General features: G+C 39.9%; 1 protein-coding gene and 1 pseudogene across 3 annotated transcripts in view; one reads left to right on the forward strand and one right to left on the reverse strand.

The window, feature by feature from the left end:
* The window catches only part of LOC101974433 (cysteine-rich PDZ-binding protein pseudogene), a 54019-nt pseudogene extending 50033 nt beyond the window's left edge, over nucleotides 1-3986 (reverse strand). The window contains exons 1-2 of the transcript XR_013425858.1: nucleotides 3787-3986; nucleotides 3152-3251 (exon numbers count right to left, since the gene is read on the reverse strand). The product of XR_013425858.1 is annotated as a cysteine-rich PDZ-binding protein pseudogene (transcript). The remainder of the gene's footprint in view (nucleotides 1-3151; nucleotides 3252-3786) is intronic.
* An 81-nt stretch (nucleotides 3987-4067) lies between these two features.
* Cds1 (CDP-diacylglycerol synthase 1) overlaps nucleotides 4068-19999 on the forward strand; it is a 67732-nt gene continuing 51800 nt past the window's right edge. Inside the window, exon 1 of one of the 2 annotated variants that reach the window (XM_021735940.3) lies at nucleotides 4068-4716. In XM_021735940.3, coding sequence (XP_021591615.1) covers nucleotides 4600-4716 — 117 coding nt within the window. In that variant the 5' untranslated portion in view covers nucleotides 4068-4599. The remainder of the gene's footprint in view (nucleotides 4717-19999) is intronic. The other variant, XM_005339303.4, reaches the window with a different exon arrangement.

Below are 19999 nucleotides of genomic sequence, written 5' to 3' on the forward strand. Positions count from 1 at the left end.
CTTGTTTGTAAAGTTACCCTACCCCAGTTCCTAATTTCTACCCTCCTCCCCAAAGCAATAATAAAATATCCGGTTTTTTCTTTAAGGTTTTCTAGGGTATTTCAGTGAGTTTGGAGGTCTAATATTGTTCTCCTTGGGGAATTCAGTTTTCAATAATATGAATAATTATTATAAGTAACATTTGTATAGCCCTCCACTATGCAGATGCTGTTCTCAGTATTTTACATATTCTAACCAATTTCATCATCATAAGTATGCTAGAAGGATTGTATTATTACCTTTATTCTCATTTTACTACACATGAGGACACTGATACACAGAGCAGGTTTTGAAACTTGACCAAGGCCAGTAGGCAGCACATCTGGGATTTGAACTCAGGCTGACTCCAGAATCCATGTACTTTATAAAAACCCCTCAGATGTTAGTAATTTCTGTTACTGTTCATTTACATCATGGACCAGGCAGAATTTGAAGTATTCAAACTTACATTTCAATCCCATATTTGCTTTGTAAACTTGTATATCATTCTGGGTCTCAGTTCTTTTTCTTGTAAAATGGGAATAATATTTGCAATGGCTATCTTATGGTGAGTGAAACAAATGAAATGCTGTATATGAAGGTGCTTTGTGAAGAATTATTACTTCAGCTTTGGGCGTGTCATTTAGGATGTAGCTTCAGCTGCCTTTGATGAGAATGCTGCATGAGCTAAATTATTTCAAAGCTAGAAGATGGCAGAACTATGGCCTAAACCCAGGATTGTCAGTATATAAATCCCATGTTTTTAACTATACCATTGCACTTTCCTCCGATGCCCTCTCACTATAAAACTTGATAGTATACTATTGTTCTTTTGTATAGTTTTAGTAAAGATAAGAATATACACATAAATGGTCCCTCAAGTTTTCCCCACAAAATGTCTCTCTGTAGGCCTAAATTGGCTATACCTCTAACTTATACGCAGAGTTGACAGAGGGCAACAGAGGAAAAATAGGCCAAGCAACAAAAGCTATAATGTGGGTATCCAAGTAACTGGAAATGGTTGTCTAAGGAAGATTCTTCTTCCCTTGGCAAACTGGGGACACTCCAGCCAGGCGCCTGTGAGCCTCTGATGTGGAAAGCAGCTTCAGTGCCCACATGAGAGGGGAATGATTATCAGTCCGGCAAACTTCTGAGGGTACTCAGAGAAGAATGATAACAGGTCTCTCCATTAAAAGAGAAGGTAAAAACAAAAAGTCTAGGGGCTGGGGTTGTGGCTCAGCGGTGGAGCATTCACCTAGCACATGTGAGGCGCTGGGTTCAAGCCTCAGCACCACATAAAAATAAATAAATAAATAGATAAATAAATAAATAAAGACATTAAAAAAAGTCTAGCTAAAACAGACACCATACAAATAACCATGTTAGCACTCTCTCTTACCCCTCTGGAAAATCCTTTGCTAAGAGTTATAAATAATTCCAAGACCACCAAAGTGTAAATCTTTAAATCACTCAAGAAATATGTAATGGCTAAATATCTCCTGTCATTAAACTCATGCTTGTGCTTGGGGTTTCCTAGAAGCCCTTTACTAGGTTAAATTCTAGTAAAATGAATAGGTGAGACCTTAGAAACCATTGCATCCCAGATTTTGTATCATGGAAACACAAATGCAATACATTTGGAGATCTTAAATTCTCTGAATGGAAAAAAAAAGTGGGGGGAGGGGAAAAGGAAAAGAAGAAGAGAAAAAAGACATTGGAAAAGTATGAAAACATTTCAGCAAGGCCAGTTGTGCTTGAATATACTGTAATAGATCTTAAATAAAATGCAGAAGTCATTACTAGAACCCCTTTAATATATATCAAAATTCTTTTTCTTTTTTTACATAAACTATGAAGAAAATTGTACCTTTGTAAGTCTAACATAGATCCTTTTATTAAAAATGTAAATACTAAATATATTTCCCTTTTTATGCTACATCTCTGCTGCTCATTCATTTCTTCATTCACTTCTTTAGCAAACATCCCTGACCACTTAAGCTTGGTGGGGCTGGCCCTTGGGTAAGAGCTTCAATTGTGGTTCTTGCTGCCTGGGCTCAGTTTAATTGCTCAACAGAGGCAATAACTATAATGAAGACTGAAAGAAAATGCTATCTCAGCTAAAATACAGGAAGTGGTGGAGCTTAAGGAAGGGGTGAGGTAAAGGAGTAAAGCACTCTATTTGGTGTTCTTTGCACTGGTTCTGTTTCCTGGGTGGAGAAATATTATTTCTCTTCCATTTTGAGCTACTGTCCTCTGTTCTTCCCTCCTGCCAGGATTCTATTACTCTTGCTAGAAAAGAAGAAGAAAACCAAAGGAGCTAAGGGGTCGACAGGGTAAAAGGGAAAGAGGAAGGTGTTCAGTTCAGGTAGCTTGCTATGCTGGGTCCCCTTCTCTTAAAGTACTAGGGAAAGGAAGGGCTGAATTCTGATAATGTGAGAGTTGGAAGGGACCACAGAAGTCATTCTTCTTGTTTTATAGCTGGAACCATATTGCCTAACCATTTACCAGAGGACACCTAGCCAATTAGGTGCATCAGTGGAACTAGAACCCCACACTTGACTTCCAGGGAGGTTAGAATGGAACACTTTTCATCCTTTGTGCTGTGGGGTAGCCAGAGATGGAAACCTCACTACTGCCTTTAGTATTTTCTGTAGCTATTACTTTGGCTATCTTCCTATTAGGCAGTCCTTCATTTCTGGTCCTCCAAAAAAAAAAAAAAAAAAAAAAAGAACAATTGATTAATCTAGTCACCCATAATCTTCTCTTCTGTTCCTAATGACAATTACATCATGTTCACAGCTCATAGCATTTTTCATCTTGTCATTTTTGTTACTCTTCCAGTAAGTTAATAAGCTATAGTTTCCCTATATTCTTTTGAAAAAGTAGCAACCCAAACTGAACTCACAGCTTTAAAAAGTCTGTTTGGTGAAGTATAATGGTGTCCCTATGTTCTGCTTTTTAACGCATCCTACTTTGTGACTTTTGGTTTTCTTCTCTCTCTCTTTTTAATTTTTTTTTTTTTTTGATGCTGCAGATTGAACCCACGGCGCTTTACCACTGACTTACACCCCACACCCATTTTTTAAATTTTGAGACAGTCTCACGAAATTGCTGAGGCTGGTCTTGAACTTACAACCCTCTTGTACAATCTTCTTGCCTCCGTCTCCTGAGTCGCTGGGATTTCAGCCTTGCACCACCGCACGCAAGTAAGGGCATTCTTCTCGAAAGCTGTCCTGTGTATGTGAAGCACATCCCCCCCCCCTTTTTGTCATTTTTGTCACGATAACCAGGTGTCAGATACATGTCAATAAAACTAATCACCTTGTAACAGGGTTTGGACTGGAATTAATGCGGGTGTTATGCTCCCTGTTTCAACTTTAGCAGCCCAAGACTCATAACTGCTGAGTCTAGCTGGTTGGGAACTGCACCCTAGGCATTTAAGGCTTTCTCAGGACCCTACGTGGTGAAATTTTGTGAGACTCAGAACTGAATTTCTCGAAGACAGGACTTATGTTTGTGATTAAAACTCTTGACCAACCCAGACCCACAAGCCCAGCAAGGCGACTGTATCTCCTCTTTTCAAGGTGATGAAACAGGGCAGGAATGCAGCGGAGCCAACGAGTTTGTCCTGCCAGACAAGTTTTTGCTTCTGGACGCCTCTGAGCCTCCGAAACACCGCAGTGTGTCAAGCGGAGTCGGCCGCGGAGTCGGCCGCGGAGTCCCTTGAAGGGAACACTGCTGCGCGCGGCCCCTGTTTACCAGATTTACCGTGCGTCTTGGAGTAGTTCTTCCAGCTCTCACAGTAACTCTGGGACGAGGCTTCAAGTTCGCACTCTTCGTGGCACGCACCGAGCTGATGCCTCCTCCCACTCCCGGACCCTTTCCGAGCCCCCCAGCCTCTCGCACCTTTTTCAAAGCCCCCACCTGTGCGCGCGGAGACGGGGGCGGGGCCGCGGGGGACTCGGAACCGTGACGTCACCGCCGCGAGGGAGGCGGGGCTGTGGGAACCGCAGTGCAGCGCAGAGGGGCGGGGCGGGGCGGGGCCTACGGCGCGTGACCTGGCTGCGGGAGGCAGGAACCCGAGAAAGGTGTTGGGGGGGGCCGGGACCTGCCGACTCTGGAGTCCGGCTCCGGGAAGGCGGGGCGGGGAGTGGCCCTGCCCAGGCTGCGGGTGCCGGGCGAAGCGCTAAAGCGGGTCAGGCTTCCTTCTTCTCTCCTCGCCTTTCCTCCCCTCCCACCTGGGCCTCTGCGTGGAGACGCGCACCTGGCAACGGGCGGCGCGCTGCGTCCCCGCCTTCTCCACTGGGCAGGGTGCCCCGAGCCTACCCAGCACCCCGAGGCGGTCGTCTGCGCCGCGCTCCCAGGAGACGGCCTCGAGCGCTCGCTCGTTGATGCCGTTTTGGGGGTGACCCGGCGCCGCACGGCTGCGGCTCTATGGTGGGGGGGTGTTAGGGGTCGCGGCTCGGCCGGGCGTCGAGTGCGCGGCTGCGGGGTGGCCAGGCGGCCAGCGAGCAAGACCCCGCGCGCGGCTCGGATTTCGTGGCTCTGGAGGAGGCCGCCACGGCTGCGCGGGAGCGGGAGATGTTGGAGCTGAGGCACCGGGGAAGTTGCCCCGGCCCCGGGGGAGCGGTGGCGCCGCCACCCCGCGAGGGAGAGGCGGCTGGTGGGGACCACGAAACCGAGAGCACCAGCGACAAAGTAAGTAGAGCCGCGAGAGGCACTCGACCGCGTCCCGGCCGGGTCCTGGTTGGGGCTGGGACACTTGGGAGGGAGGATGGTGTCCACACAATGTCAGGTGAAGGTGCGGGCCGTTTGCTGCACCTTCCTCTCTGAGTTTCTTTTCTCCTTTCCCCTGTGGGTCGAGAACCCAGTCCCCGGTGACGGTGTGTTTCCCGGGATGAAAGCCACGCTGCCTGTATAGCTTGATACATAAACTTGGCCACAATTATCTTCTTCCCTATTCCAACTCCCTTATTTGAGGTCTGGGACCGACGCTGAACTCAGGATGGAGCCTGTCACCCTATGAGCTGCAGTTTTCTGATACCTGCCACTTCACTTCTTTTTCTGGTTAGAGGGGGCAAAGTTGGGCTAAACTTAAAGACTTGCATCTAACATGTCATTGGATCTTGACGGTGGAGGATTAGCTTCTTGAGCTAACTTGGCGCTTTCATTTCCTATGCCCTTTCTTAGTAGTAATAGATTTTGGAGGTTTGAGAACTCTTTTGAGTTCACCAGCAGGTAGTGCAGATCTTCTGTCAATAGATTTCATTACCTGACATGGTAATTCATGAGGAATTTTCACTCCCTTTTCTGTATATTAACTTGCTTCACATTTAAGAGTAAGTAGAGGTAGGACTACTATTCTATTTAAGCTAGAAAAAGACTTCCAGTGTATTTGGTAATATAGTGGTGCAAGTAAGAACTTTGGAAGAAGTGCAGTTTTATGATCTTTTGGACTGGATAATTTGGGAAGTTGAACCCGAGAATAGATTGTTTTATAAAACCTTCTGTTTGTAAAATTCTGTTTTGTTTGAGAAGCACAAAACATGAAACTATTCTAGAAGCATTCCTTTTTTTTGGAAGCAGGTATCTGTATTGCAGTTTGAATTACAGAAGTGAAGTGGATTGCCCAGGGTCAAATTCAATGTCTTTTGGAACTAGAACCTAAGTTTCCGGATTCCTTTTCTTTTGGTTTGTACCATTATTTAGACTCCCTGGCAGTTCTGATTTGGGAAAGGTTCCACCTGAAAGTTAATATTGATGAACTTGATATAACCCAAGTTACAAAGCACTGATAAGAAAATATCACATAATATCATGAAGCAATAAATGTAACAGTGATTTTAGGACTGAAACTTCATAATCAATGTGATGACATCTTATTTTCTATTCCTTAATAGGGGGTGGAATAAAATGAGATTCAATGGTAGAACATATGTGTCAAAGAATTACACAAAATATAACAGTTTCCAAGTACTGAAAGTTGAAGTTATAAAGCTAGAAATCATGATCCTTTATGAAAGCTGCCTTGGAAGGCCAACCAAAAATAGAATTACTTAGGTTGGGATTTCTTTTGTTTTAGCACTGGTATACTTTATTTTTAAAATTTTTATCTGTTCTTTTTAGATATATATGACAGTAGAGTATATTTTGACATACATACATGGAGTATAACTTCTCATTCTTGTGATCACACATGATGAGGAGTTGTACTGGTAGTGTATTTATATATGAAAGTTATGACCGGTATACTTTAAAAACAAGGAAATAGCAGTTTACACATGTTGACTTTCATAACTGGAGAAGCTAGCAAGCTTTTATTAAAACATTTTCTGGGAGCCATGTGTAAAATAACTTTTGAATTAGTTTTATCTTTTAACAGTATAATGTATTTAAAATGGAAACTATTTCTGTGGTGTGATTTGACTCATTAGAACTGTTTTTTCTAGCAGTGACTGGGTACCTCACAGCTTATTTAGTTATTTATGAATGCTCAACTGTTGGCTTTCATTAATACATACCCACCTGGATTTTGTTTTTTTGAGAATAAATGTTACCATATGTAACCTGTTTTGTTAAGCTTTCTTAGACAGTGTAACTCTACCTCATGTACAATCATAAGGATGAACATATTCAAGCTGTGTTAAAATATTGCTGTACTTTTAGATTCATCATAAGAAACTCTTGACCTGGCAAGCTTTGAGACGTTGAATTCTTATCCTCTATCTGTCTTTTATTATCAGGGTGTGTATTTGAATATACCTATATTTTCAGGTCAAGGGCTATTTTAAAATCAGTTTGCACATTGGAGGCTGGTTAATATTTGGTCCATTTAAACTCTTTAAGTGCCTTTTCTGTTTAAGTTCCAGTAAAAGCAAAATTCTTAGGGAATTAATGAAAGGAGTGGAGGAGGTGTATTGTATTCTGCTATTATTGCACACTCCCATGCGCTGCCATTTTGTAGACTTTATAGTGCTGTTATTAACATGACATTCTCAATTGTTTAGTCCTGTAGATTTAGGCTGAGAGAAGGCCTTGTGCTCCAGAGAATTAGCAAGTAAAAAAAGTGCTTCTTACCTGCAGGGTAATGTTCCCAGTCCTTAAATGCTGGATTGGGACTTGAAGATGACAGGGACCACCCCCTCAATGAGGAAACCTCCCCCACAAGACACGTATGAGTTAAATTTATTAGACATCTATACAAAGCTCATTGTTAACGTGGAAGGCCTGGCTGGACTCAACTTGGTGGCTTATAAAAAGAGCTTTAAAGATGAAATAAGGATGGATTGGGAATTAAAAGATGCCTGGTTGCCATGACTTGAGAGACTGAGACAGGAAGATCACAAATTCAAGGCCAGCTGCAGTAACCTGACGAGGCCATAAGCAACGTAATGAGACCCTATCTCAAAATAAAAGTAAAAAGAGCTGGGACTGTAGCTTAGTGGCATAGCACCACTGGGTTCAATCCCCAGTGAGAGAGAGAGAGAGAGAGAGAGAGAGAGAGAGAGAGAGAGAGAGAATATGCCTGGGACTCAACCAGGTAGAAACAAGGGTTGAGGCAGGGTGTTCTAGGCAAAGGGCATGTGGACTGTTCCTTGAATTGGCAAAACTAAAAGTAGATGGGAAATCCTGGAGCCTAAACTGCATGTTTGGGAGGTGGGTTCAGAAGCTGAGAGTCTTATGAGGATATTGGGCTTTATTCATGGACTCTGGGAAGCCTCTAAAAGTTTTGCAGAGATAATAGGAAAAAAGTGCTTATTACCCGAGGGGAAATGTCCACAGTCCTTAAATACTGGATTGGTACTTTTCTGTGGCAGTGATCTGAGGAAAGTCCTGGAAGGAAGAATGATCTACCAGAAAGAAACTAAATAGAAGGGTATTAAAAATGCTATAGATGTGAGTTGATGGGGGCTGATAAAAAGTCTAGTAGGGTGGTGGAATTGGGGTTGAGAGAGAGGATATTTCAAATACTGATGATAGGACTTAGGCAAGGGTGACCACAATAAGACTAATAAAAGGACTTACTGGGAGACATATTTTGATAGGTAAGAGATGTTCAGGAAAGAAGTAACAAGAATTGTGAAGTTGTTTGAATTAAGAGTGAGTTTGGAAGAACTGCCTTGGGCTGGGTGAGTCATTCTCCAAACCAGGGAGGTTGAGAAATGGGGCCTAAGTGAAGGGTAGGTGGTGCAGTGTGTGCTGGAAGCTGAAATGAAAGGTCCAGGTATGCGGATGCCAGTTCTTTATTAGAGAGGGTGAGAGAACTGAAGATGGAGCCTTGGGGGAGGTCCATGTTTAGAGGAAGGTTGGAGACACAGGGAAGTAACCAAGATAATGAGGGTCCTGGGTGCAAAAGGAGGAAGGATTACTAGGAGAATATTATTAATAATAGTACCTAGGAGTAAGGGGCTGAGACACAGAACAATGAGGTTAGCCAGCAATCTTAGTAGAAGCCAGGTTTCAGATTGAGGAAAATGAGAGGAGAAATGTTGGTAGTTACTGGTAGAAAGTGATAGTGAAAAGGAATACAGGATAGCAGAGAAGACAGGAGGATCAAGTGAAGATTTTTTTCCCCTAATGGAAAGGAGATATGTTTGTTTGAAAGACATCAAATGAGGGTGAAGGTGCTCATGAGAATGGTGAGGCCCCAGAAGAAAGAAGGCAGATGTGGGGTAGAGAACACAGTTGATAGTGATATGCAAGGAAAGGAGAGGTTGCAAGCTCATACCTTAAGAAAAAAGAGCAGGAATGGAGGGTGAGCATAGAAACATTTGAAATCCAGAAGAGGAAAAAATCCAAGTGTTGGACTGGGCCCTCAATTTTCTCAGTAAAATAGCTACTCAGAACCAATGAGCTTCAAGGGGTCTTGGAAATGATTTAGTTTAAACTGTAAGACCTTTTTAGTGTAATTTTTAGGGAGTATGATATGAAATGACCAAGTAGCAATTAATAGAATTATCAAACCAAGTGAAGATTCAGTTGAACACAAGCTTGTTGTGTGCTAAATTAGCATAATTCTTACTTAACCCAGCAGTAGGTCCTAATATATGATGCTTGTGGGGTGATTTAGAATTCCCAGAGTACTTCTTTTATTATTTGTTTCTCACAACAAGCATACATGTTAGAAATAACCCAATTTAATCACTGAGAAGATGGATACTGGGAGCCATTTAGGCCTGGGAATGCCTGAAGGTCAAGGATACCTTAAGCGTATCCTTGCATAGCCAGGATTGAAGGGTTTGACCACAGGTTTGCGTGGATGGGGAAGTGGGCTCCAGAAGTGCTGAATGGATTGAGGGGGGTTGAGCATTGGAAGGGCACTCTGTGACCTGAGTTAGTAGACTGAGAAGTGGAAGAGAAGGGTGTTCACCTTGAAGTTGTGGTGTGCTTTCAGACTAGGACCTTGGGGTGCTTATAGTAGATTTTGGTTTATAAAGTTGAGGGGGAAATGATCTGGAGATTAGTTCCCTTCTGTCTTTCCCCATTTGAGATTGTGCAACTTCTTTTATAATTATGCTAATAGTATTTAAATAAACTATACATTTTTGGAACAATTTAGAGTTACAGAAAAGTTACAAAGAAAGCAGTATTTCTGTGTATTCTTCACCTGGTTTTCCCTAATGTGATTATATCTTATGTAACTGTGATACAGTTGTCAAAATTTTAGCAAGTTACCACAGGTGAAACATTGTTAACTAGACTACAGAGTTCATTCAGTTTCACCAGTTGTTTCATGAACATCCATCTCACATTGCATTTCATCTCGTTGTTTTGACTAAGCCTTATTTTGTTTTCATAAATAACTTCTTGATTTTGGCACACTTCACTTGTCTTACTGTCACATGTAAGTGTAATGAACATTCTTCTATATTTTTCTTCTAGATCTAGGCCATTCTCAACCTGGATGCTCCCTAATTATTGATCATTTTTAGTCAGTATTACCACCTAAATAATTTTCCATGATTTAGCTTTTATTACTTGTAGCTTTAGGGATAAGGGGAGTTTCCTTACCACTGAAGATTTGACAATTTTGAGCCTTTGAACAACTGACAATTATGATGAATATGATGACATAAAATTTTGTATTGTGCATAGGGTTATCAGGTGAAGGAAAAGTAATAATGCCCAAATCTAGTGCAACTTAAAGGTTTCCATACATTCTCCATATGAGGAGGGGAAATGTGCAGACAACCTAGGGAGAGTGAATGATTTTGGAAAGAGGAATGGGCCCTCAGATGACCAAGTAACACCCTGTCTGAGACAGATGTAAAGTTCAAGTCTCTTCCTCCAATTGGTGTGTAGATTGTCCCTGGAAGGCTTGAATTCCAGGGAGGGTTTTCATGCAATTGGGTTGTAATCTGGAGGATCCCTTTTTAATCACACAGGAGAAATTCATGGAAAGCCCTCCCGACCCCCCATACCCACTCAATATATGCTGTTCCCTTCAGTTTGAAAAAATACCCTTGCCGCATATTTTGAAATGACATTTTTTAACTATCTCATAGCAGATTCATTTTATTTAGTATAAGTATTTGAGTGCTTGTTTCTCATATATCACCAACTTAACCAAGTTGACAAGACAGTGGGAATTTATGGCTTACCACGGTGAGGAAGAACACCCACCTTCTGCAAAGCCTTGATAGTGTCTTGAGAGTGAGAAAGCCAAGAGGTATTTAATTGAGAATTGGAACTTCGGCTTCAGGTACACCTTTCAATATGGGGACCAGAGTAGATTGGGTAAAAAAAAAAAGAAATCACAATTTAACAGCTTTGGATTTATGAAAATAGCCAGGCAAGAATTTTGAGGAAATAAGTTTGATGAGTCGGAGGATAAAATCAGTACTTCCCCTTGAAGAGTTGATAATGTCTTTCAGAAATTCTTTTCTTGTTCATCAGAAAAACAGTGACCTTCTAAGTAGTAGTCACTTGGATAGTAAAGTTATGTGAAGAAAATCAAATTCTAAAGTCACCCTAACATAGACAGTAAGCTATATGGAGGTAAAGGTGGTAGTTCTCACATTTTAAAGTATATTTTATATTATATTTATGATTTCTAAGGAATAACCTAGTGTTACTATATGGATTTTTATATATCACTTATGGTCTTGATTTTGAACATTTTTTTTATAATTCTGAGAATTTTTCTGTAGGATGTCATCGATTGTATCAGACTTAGGATGTGCACTGCACTGTACTTTTAGGTATAAACAAATTTTGTCTGTCATGAAACAAAAGTGAAACAGTTGAGCCGGGGTTGTGACTCAGTGGTAGAACACTTGCTTGGCATGTGTGAGGCACTGGGTTCGATCTTTAGCACCACATAAAAATAAATAAATAAAATAAAGGAATTGTGTCCATCTACAATTAAAAATAATAAATAAATAAAAAGTAAAACAATTTTAAGTAGTCCTGGAAAATTTTTGTAGAGAACATTATATACATAACAGTTTACTCTTTATATTTGTTTGTGCATATTCATTTTTGTAAAATAGATTTTCACATGTTATTTCATAGATGGTGTGGTTAAATATAAGAATCTGGTGTATTTGTCTTCTTTTATTCTGTATTTGGAGATATCTTTTTTTTCAAATATGGATTTTAATTCAGTACAAGTAAAACAGGTAATTTAGGAACATATGAACATATTTCCTAAGGCTTGATTTGTTTTTATGCTCTCTCTTTTTTTTCTTTTTTGTACTGAGGATTGAACTGAGGGGCACTCAACCACTGAGCCAAATCCCCAGCCCTGTTTATGTATTTTATTTGAAGACACGGTCTCACTGAGTTGTTTAGCGCCTCATCATTGCTGAGGCTGGGTTTGAACTCGAAATCCTCCTATTTCAGCCTCCAAGCAGCTGGGATTACAGGCATGAGCCCCTGAGCCCGGCTGCTTTTTGTGCATCTTGTAAATGGTTTTTGGATGCCTGCTCTAAGCAAGGCTTTACTTCAATGTCACCTCTTTTGTGGCTGTTTATATTTTGTACCTTTGAGAAGGGTGGAACTGTGTTTTGCTTATTGCTCAACAACTAATTTTAGAATTTAGTGATTCTTGGATTGTGGACTTTCATTGCATGGAATAATGATTATAAAGTATTTATCAGTATAAAATAATTTTTTCTTTGCAAAATACTTGCTTATACAGAATACCAGTTTTAAATTCTCAATAATTGTATAGATAAAGGAGATAGTCATAGTTTACATCGAAGAAAACTAAAATTTGAAAGCCTTAAAAGCCCTGTACAGTATCAGATTGTATTTAAAGCTGGGATTTATTCTAAATTTTCTGACTAAAACCTATAAAAGATCCTATCACTGGAAAAGGGTCCCAGAGAGTTCCTGAAAGTGTGTGGGGGGTGGGTAACTCTACTCAGGGCAAGTGGGATCACTGACTTACATTACAGAAAATAATTCTAGCACATGTCAGTAGAAGCACAAAAAATTATTTAGGAAAGCAAGGAATACACATTCAAGGGGGAACGGGGGCCATCTCAAGAGTGAGAGACCCTTTGGGGTTCTCAGGTTCCTTTTTTATTTTTTTAATATTTTAATATTTATTTTTTAGTTTTCAGTGGACACAACATCTTTGTTTGTATGTGGTGCTGAGGATTGAACCCGAGCCGCACGCATGCCAGGCGAGCCACTTGAGCCACATCCCCAGCCCCCTCAGGTTCCTTTTTTAAAGGAGAGTTGGTGAGGGGTGGGTATGGGAAGGTATGTGAGGGTACCATCAGTCTGATCATTTTCAGGATCCTTAAGTCCACTGAGCCAAAGTGACTGTGAGAATCCACACAGGGGATAATAGAGCATTCACTTTATTTTAATTAGTTCTTTTTAAATATACATGACAGTAGGGTGTATTTTGACAATAAGCTGAAGGTTCTTATGATCCCACAGGAAGGATTTCAGACAAGTTGCACAGAGTAACAAGTAAGAGTTCTTAGAAACTGAGAGTATAGCTGTTCAGGACAGGCACTGAATAGTCTGCCTCTAGGGAGGATGGTGTGGCCCTTTTGTTATTTTTAGGTCCTTTTGTTTTTGCCTTAGTTTCCCTTTCCCCTGTAGGTGTTTACTCCTTTGTTTAGCCCTCAGCAACCTCTTTTTTTTTTTTTTTTTTGGTGAGGGTCACATAACCTAGTCTTGAGGGTTGGAGGTGAACCCATCTTGAAACAATAGTTTCCTTAAAGGATTGTAATTAAGTCTGGCTGGGGGAGGTTTGGCACTCCAGTTTCCATTTTCTAGATGCTTGTCTGTTTTGATAAGGTTGTCTAAGGTTCCCTTCTTTGACCTTTGACTTTCTTTGAGGTGTGTCTGTTACCACCCTTCATTTCCTTGCCGACTCAGTTGCTTGTGGCTGACGAGTTAATTGATAGTCTCCATTATCTGACTTAGTAGGTAATGTTGAAAAGTCCCCTAAATTTGTGAGTTTCTTAAAATGTCATATTTCCTAACTTATTTATTGGTTGGCTAATTAATAGATAATTTTTATAGGTGGATGACTTATAGGAACTTTTAAGATTTATAGGATTCCCAGAAATTTGAGAGTAACAGTCCTGGGTGAGAGATTGAGTTGATGAGTGACAGCCCTGGAAAGGTATAAAGAACCCCAGATTAAGGTTATATTTCTGTATCCTTCCTTTATGTCTCATTTCTACCTGTTAAGTTTTAAGTTTTTTTCTATCCTATCTCAGTTTAATGTTTTAAAATTAATTAAAACATTTGCTTTACTCTGATGATTTTGTTTGATTTTAGACTAATTTGGCCTTTCTGAACTTATGAAATATTGGCATTGAACTAGAAACTTAATAGAAAACCTATAATTTTGTGATTTTTAGGCAGCTGGATTTAAATCAAACAAAACTGTTTTTAGTATTTTCTCAAAGATTGATTAGGAGAAGAAATCATTAGCTTTTACTTTGTTTTGTAGTTGTTTATACTTTGACTCATTTATTTGGAAAGTGTTTCAGAACTTAATGAGAATGACATTGCAATTTGAAGTGATTTCAGATATGGAGAAGAATTAATTAATCACTATATGGGAAGCAGATAAATGGCTTCCCTCTACCCTTCTGGGTTCTTTGGTTGGGATACAAATTAAATGACAATAAGACATTAAGAGCAGAAAAGCCATAGTTAAGTACATATATACACATGGGAGTTTCATGGAATCTGAGACTTGACAAAGGGTGAGGTGATTGATGTTTTCATAGCATCCTGAGCTACAAAAAAGAATGGGGGCTTGGGCTTCCTAGGGAAGAGTGGAGACCAGTCCAGGTTGGAAGGCTGAGAGGAGGAAATGCAGGGTCGCTGGTGACTAAAACTTGTCTTGGTAGGCAGATAAAGTGCCCAGCACTGTTGTCTGGGAGCATCTCTTCTTCACTAATGTAAGTATCCTTATTAGATGTCAGGGTCTTTTATGACAGGACAGCTTTTCACAGCCACTATTGTGTCTGCAGTTTCTTAGAATAAGCAGCTCAAGATACGGCATAGAAGCATATTTTGGGGTGTTATCTTTTGGTCTCCTGCAGTCATATTGTAGAGTTGTATGCCCCAAGCCCCAATATGACCATCAAATGGTTATTGACCATTCCTGCGGTTTGTCAGACTTAGTAATGTGTCCAAATGTTTACTTATTTTCTTTTCCACAAGAAAGTCAGTTATTTTTTTACATCATTGTCATGGATTGCTTGTCTGCTAAAGTCTCTGTCAGCACTACAAGATTTTTAATTTTCTTTTAAACACAAAAGGGAAGGGCACAGGGTGGGAGAAACAGGGTCCTGCAGGAAGAACTCATTCTTATGGAAATTTAAGCACCTTTTTGTAAACATTGAAGGCTAGGAAAGAAGGCTGTCTCCTTCTTGCCTAAGGTTGCCATTCTTTTTATTGGCCAGGACCCTTGATTAGCTATTTTAAGATCTCAATGTGAGGCTGCTGAAACCAATCTGACTTCATCATATGTTTGGCCCAGGTGGGACTTAGATTTAGCAATTAAGATTTTGCTAAATTTGCTTTATCCTATCATATGTGTTTTTAGTAAATATTTTGTTGGTGAGCGTTTGAAAATAAATTGCAGACATCTTAGCCATTCACTTTTAGTGGTAATGCATGCATGTCTTAAAATAAAGACATTCTTATAAATAGCCACAATACTGTTATCATATTTCTAAATTTGCAGTGTGTATAGCTGGGAATAGTGGTATGTGCCTGTAATCCCAGAACTCAGGCAAGGGATCACTTGAACCCAGGAGTTCAAGACAATACCAATACCCCATTCTGAAGAAAAAAAAGTCCATTTTTTTATTTTCCTAGTGGCCATCAAATGTCTTTCATTTTTCCTCCTAAGTCAAGATCCCAGCAAGGTTTACACATTACAGAAAATATTTGGGAACAGGTTTAATTATTCTTTGTTTGTATACTTGTTTTCCTGTCTGATGGAGGCAAATATTGGCATTGATATTATTGAAGAACTATTGGTATTATCTTTGTTGGCCCTGAAAAAGTGATAATGCTTACAGCAAGTGAGCATTAATAAGTTCTCAGGTAAAGTACATATTTATGATCATCATAATAATTCACATTTGAAGAAAGCTCATTGATTTTCTCAGTGTTTCTGTTTTTCCATGGCTTTTTTCCTTTAGGTATCCTTATTCCTAATTTGGAATTTAAACCTATATAAATTATGCAATAATACATAGTTTAATTTTATATGTACAAGAATGATCTATGAGTAATAGAGAGATCAGAATGAGCCAAAAATTTAGGAAAAGTCTGAAATCAGGCCTTGAAATTAGATAGGATTTGAACATTGAAATAGCCTTTAAGAAATGGCAAAAGATAGTAAAAACAGTGATGTTGCTGACTGGCAGACATAGCCTGATTTCATTTGAGAAAACAGATGATGGTTATCGCTCCCTCAGCATGGGGGTAAGACTGTGGGTGCACAAACCACTACAGTGTGCCATGCAGACTGTGGCAGAGAGTTAGGTTGCTGGAGGGGCATATGGGAGTAGCATGAACTGGTCTGGGAGCTCTGTTCACTAGTTTCTTATAACTGCTATAATAAATCATCACAAATTTATTGTCTTAAAACAACACACACTTTGACTGTCTTACAGTTCTAGAGCTCAGTTGTCTGAAATATCAGTTGTCTGTCATTAGCATGAAATCAAAGTGTTAGTAGGATGGTATTTCTTCTAGGCATACAACTCCAAAATATGACTGCAGGAGACCAAAAAATAACACCCCAAAATATACTTCTTCCATTTATAAGAACTCTTGTAATTATATTTAACCTACCTGGATAATCCAAGATAATCTCTCCATCTCAAGGTCAGTTATTAGCAAACTTGATCCCGTTATATTAATTCTCCTTTTCATTGTAACTTTGTAGGGTTTGGGACTAAGACATATACCTCTTAAGTGAATGGGCAATTAGTATGTCTTTTAGAGGTTCCCTGAAGAAATGATACCTAAGTTGGTATATCATCCCCCCTTGCTTTTTCTTCTCCTCCTCCTTATTCTTCTATTTCTTCTTCTTCCTCCTCTTCTCCTCTCCTTCTTCCTCCTCACCCCTCCTTTCTCCTCTTCCCCTTCCTCCTCTCTCTCCTCATCTCCCTACCCTCTCCTCCTCTTTCTTCTCCTCCTTTTCTTTCAGAAATTCATTAAGGAAAACATACACACATTTAGGAGAGAACATGGGCTATCTCAAGGGAGAGCTATCTTTTGGGATAAAGTAAGAAATACATATTCAAAGGGGGAATGCAGGCCATCTTCAGAGGGAGAGAGACAGCTAGAAGTTCAGTTCTGCAGAGCATGAAATGGCAGGTGGTATGGCCATAGCCCTAACTGGAGAGTAGGAGGAATTGGGTTTAAATCCCAGAGGTGAAGACTGGACTTGTTCTTAAGTAGTGGGGAGCTACTGTGAAATTTTAAATGGGGGGTTGGCATAATCAGATTTGCCTTTTGCTCATGCATTTTATATCTTGTGAGACACATCTGGTTTTCTTTTTTCCAGGCATTGGGGTCTACCATTTAGCATGATGACTGTTCAGAATATTGTGTGGTATGCTGGATGATCCAAACCTCTCATTTTTGTGGGTAATAGACCAGGGCTGCAGAGAAGGATTTGGAGCACCAATTCTTTTCAGTTAAATTTGGAAAAATAAGGAGGCTTTATCCATTTTAATTAATAAGTGTATGATAGGACCATAGAGGTGCTAGTTGATGAAGTAGTCAGATTTTTATAAAATATAATGTTACTAGGTTCTTTGACCCTTCCTCATCCTCAAAGAGGTTTCAGAACCACCTCCCCACCCAGTCCCACTCATGGTTCACAGAACTGCTAACTCACTAGAGAATACATCAAGCACAGAGAGGAGCAATTCTCTCCTGGGAAAAAGAGAAGGAATCCATACCTGCATGGAAACAACAAAGAAATGACAGAAAATACTGAAATCAGGAGCACAGCCTAATGTTCTTTCAAGGAAGAACTGTTTGAAGATTTTTAAAAGGCGCCTCTGTAAAGCACAGACCTCTGTGGTGCTTGCAAGTTTCCTTTTGCTTGATTGTAAATTCTAATGTTGAGATACAGGGAATAGTGTGGACTTCAAGGGACCCACAATGGAGAATTTAACTGGTTTTCCAACTCGATTTTTGTGGGAGGCAGGGAGAACCACGCATAAAAGTGGGGGAGAAAGTTTGTGTGGTTTAATATATTTTCCTTGGTTTCATTCCAAACTGGTACTTACCTTCATTATTGCAGAGACTTGTCTTTGGAGTCTTTGTCTTGAATGAACTGGATCCTTGGCTGCCTGACCCCTGTGCTTTCAATCCTGTTCTTTTTGTCTTCAGCATTAGGAGCTACCTCAGCCCCTTTTCCTGGACCACTCTTTAAGAATCATCACTAGCTATGACTTTGTAACAAATATCACAATGACATTCACTAAATTAAACACACTTAAAGTGCTAAGTTTGTTCAGGCTGTTATAACAAAACACTATGGTATAGGTGGCTTAAATAACAGAAATTCATTTCTCATAGTTTTGAAGGTGAGAAGTCCAAGATGAAGGTACTAGTCAATTGGTTCCTGGTAAGAAGCCTCTTCCTGATTTGCCATTGAATACTTACTTGCTGAGTCTTCCTGTGGTAGAGAGAGATTATCTCTTTTGTGTTTTATAAGGGCACTAATTTCATTCTGGAGTTTCCCACCTTTGTGACTTAATTACTGGCCATTCCACATCCTTGTCACATTGGGAATTAGGAAATTAGCCTATGACTTTTGAAGGGACAGAAATAGTCAATCCATAGCAAGTACAATTTGATGGGTTTTGACATATGTATACCCATGAAACCATCACCATAATCAAGATGATGAATATCATCTTTGAGCACCAAAAGTTGTCTCCCTTTCATAATTCTCCCTACATTCCTAGGTACACACTGATTTGCTTTTTGGCACTAGAGATGGAATTTACTTTTTTTCTGGAATTTTTTTAATCAATGGAATATTATATACATACATGTATTTACATATCTCTACATATACATATCACATATCCTTTTATTCATTTTTTTTCATTTGACATAATTATTTTGAGAGTCATCCATGTGTTCATTTCTGTTGCAAGAGAGAGTAGTCCATTATACAGAAGTAGCACAATTTGTTACTCCATTTCTTCGTTGGACATTTGGTTTGTCTCTAGTTTTTTGGCTATTGTAAATACAACTGCCATAAACATTTGCATACAATTGTACACAAAGGGATATATATTGCTGGGAGTGGTGGCACATTCCTGTAATCACCTACTTGGGAGAGTAAGGCAGGAGTATTGCAAATTTGAGACCATCCTGGATAATTTAAACAACAGGTTCATGGTGTATAATGAGTTGAAAAGAGAAGCTATAAGGAAGTCATGGGCCTAAAGAAGGAAGGGAAGTTTGAGGATCATCTTTAAATTATGACATAATAGATGTGACAGAAAACAGCTCCAAATTTGGTTCTCATAATATACCTTCATTCAGTACGCACAGTGCATGTGACCCTGCTTAATTGAGCATTTAAAGTACAATTTCTTCTTCTTCTGATTCTCCTTTCTAAGTCTGGCATCATTATAACAGAGTATCCATACATGAAGTGAGGTGGGGGAGGGGGAGGGAGAGAGAAAGAATTCTTACTGCTATCCTAATTTTGGTAGTTAAATAATATTGCTTTAAAATGTCACTAATTAGAATTTATCTTATTCTTCAGTTATTAGAATGTAATTGAAGAAACCTAGTTTAATCTTTTTTCAGGGGGGTGTATCAGGGATTGATGAACTCAGGGGCACTCAGCCACTGAGCCACATCCCCAGACCTATGTTGTATTTTATTTAGAGATAGGGTCTCACTGAGTTGCTAAGCATCTCACTGTTGCTGAGGCTGGCTTTGAACTCGTGATTCTCTTGCTTCAGCCTCCTGAGCTGCTGGGATTGTAAGTGTGTGCCACCACGCTCAGCCCTAGTTTAATCTTATTTTTTTAAAAAATTTATGTTTCTAAAGGAAATAAAGCAGAACTCAGAAGCTTAAATAATACAACTAAGAGCAGGACAGCTAACAGAGGCAGTGGAGGGGAGGATCATGGTCCAGGATCATTATTGCCAAGTGAATTTTGAAGTGGTTTGTGAATATTTTTAGTTTTTCCGAGGACCTCAATTTAAATTGTAGTCCTTTGCTTTCATTTTACATATGTGAAAATTGAAGGCTGAGTTTTCTGGGGGCTCAGCAATATGCCTTTTGTCACACTCATATGGTATAGGTAGAATGAACACTGGTAACTCCCAGTTCCTAGTTTTGTACTCTTTCTGTAACGTTGCAAGGTGAGGTAGAAAATCACTTCCATTAGTCACCACCTCCACTACCACTCACACCACACCTCTCAGCGCTGGGAGTTACTGAAGGTGAAAAGGAGGCCGGTGGGGTGGGGGGGAGGAGTAATGTGCCCTATTGC

Source organism: Ictidomys tridecemlineatus, chromosome 9 (assembly GCF_052094955.1).
Source record: "Ictidomys tridecemlineatus isolate mIctTri1 chromosome 9, mIctTri1.hap1, whole genome shotgun sequence".
Taxonomy (NCBI): domain Eukaryota; kingdom Metazoa; phylum Chordata; class Mammalia; order Rodentia; family Sciuridae; genus Ictidomys; species Ictidomys tridecemlineatus.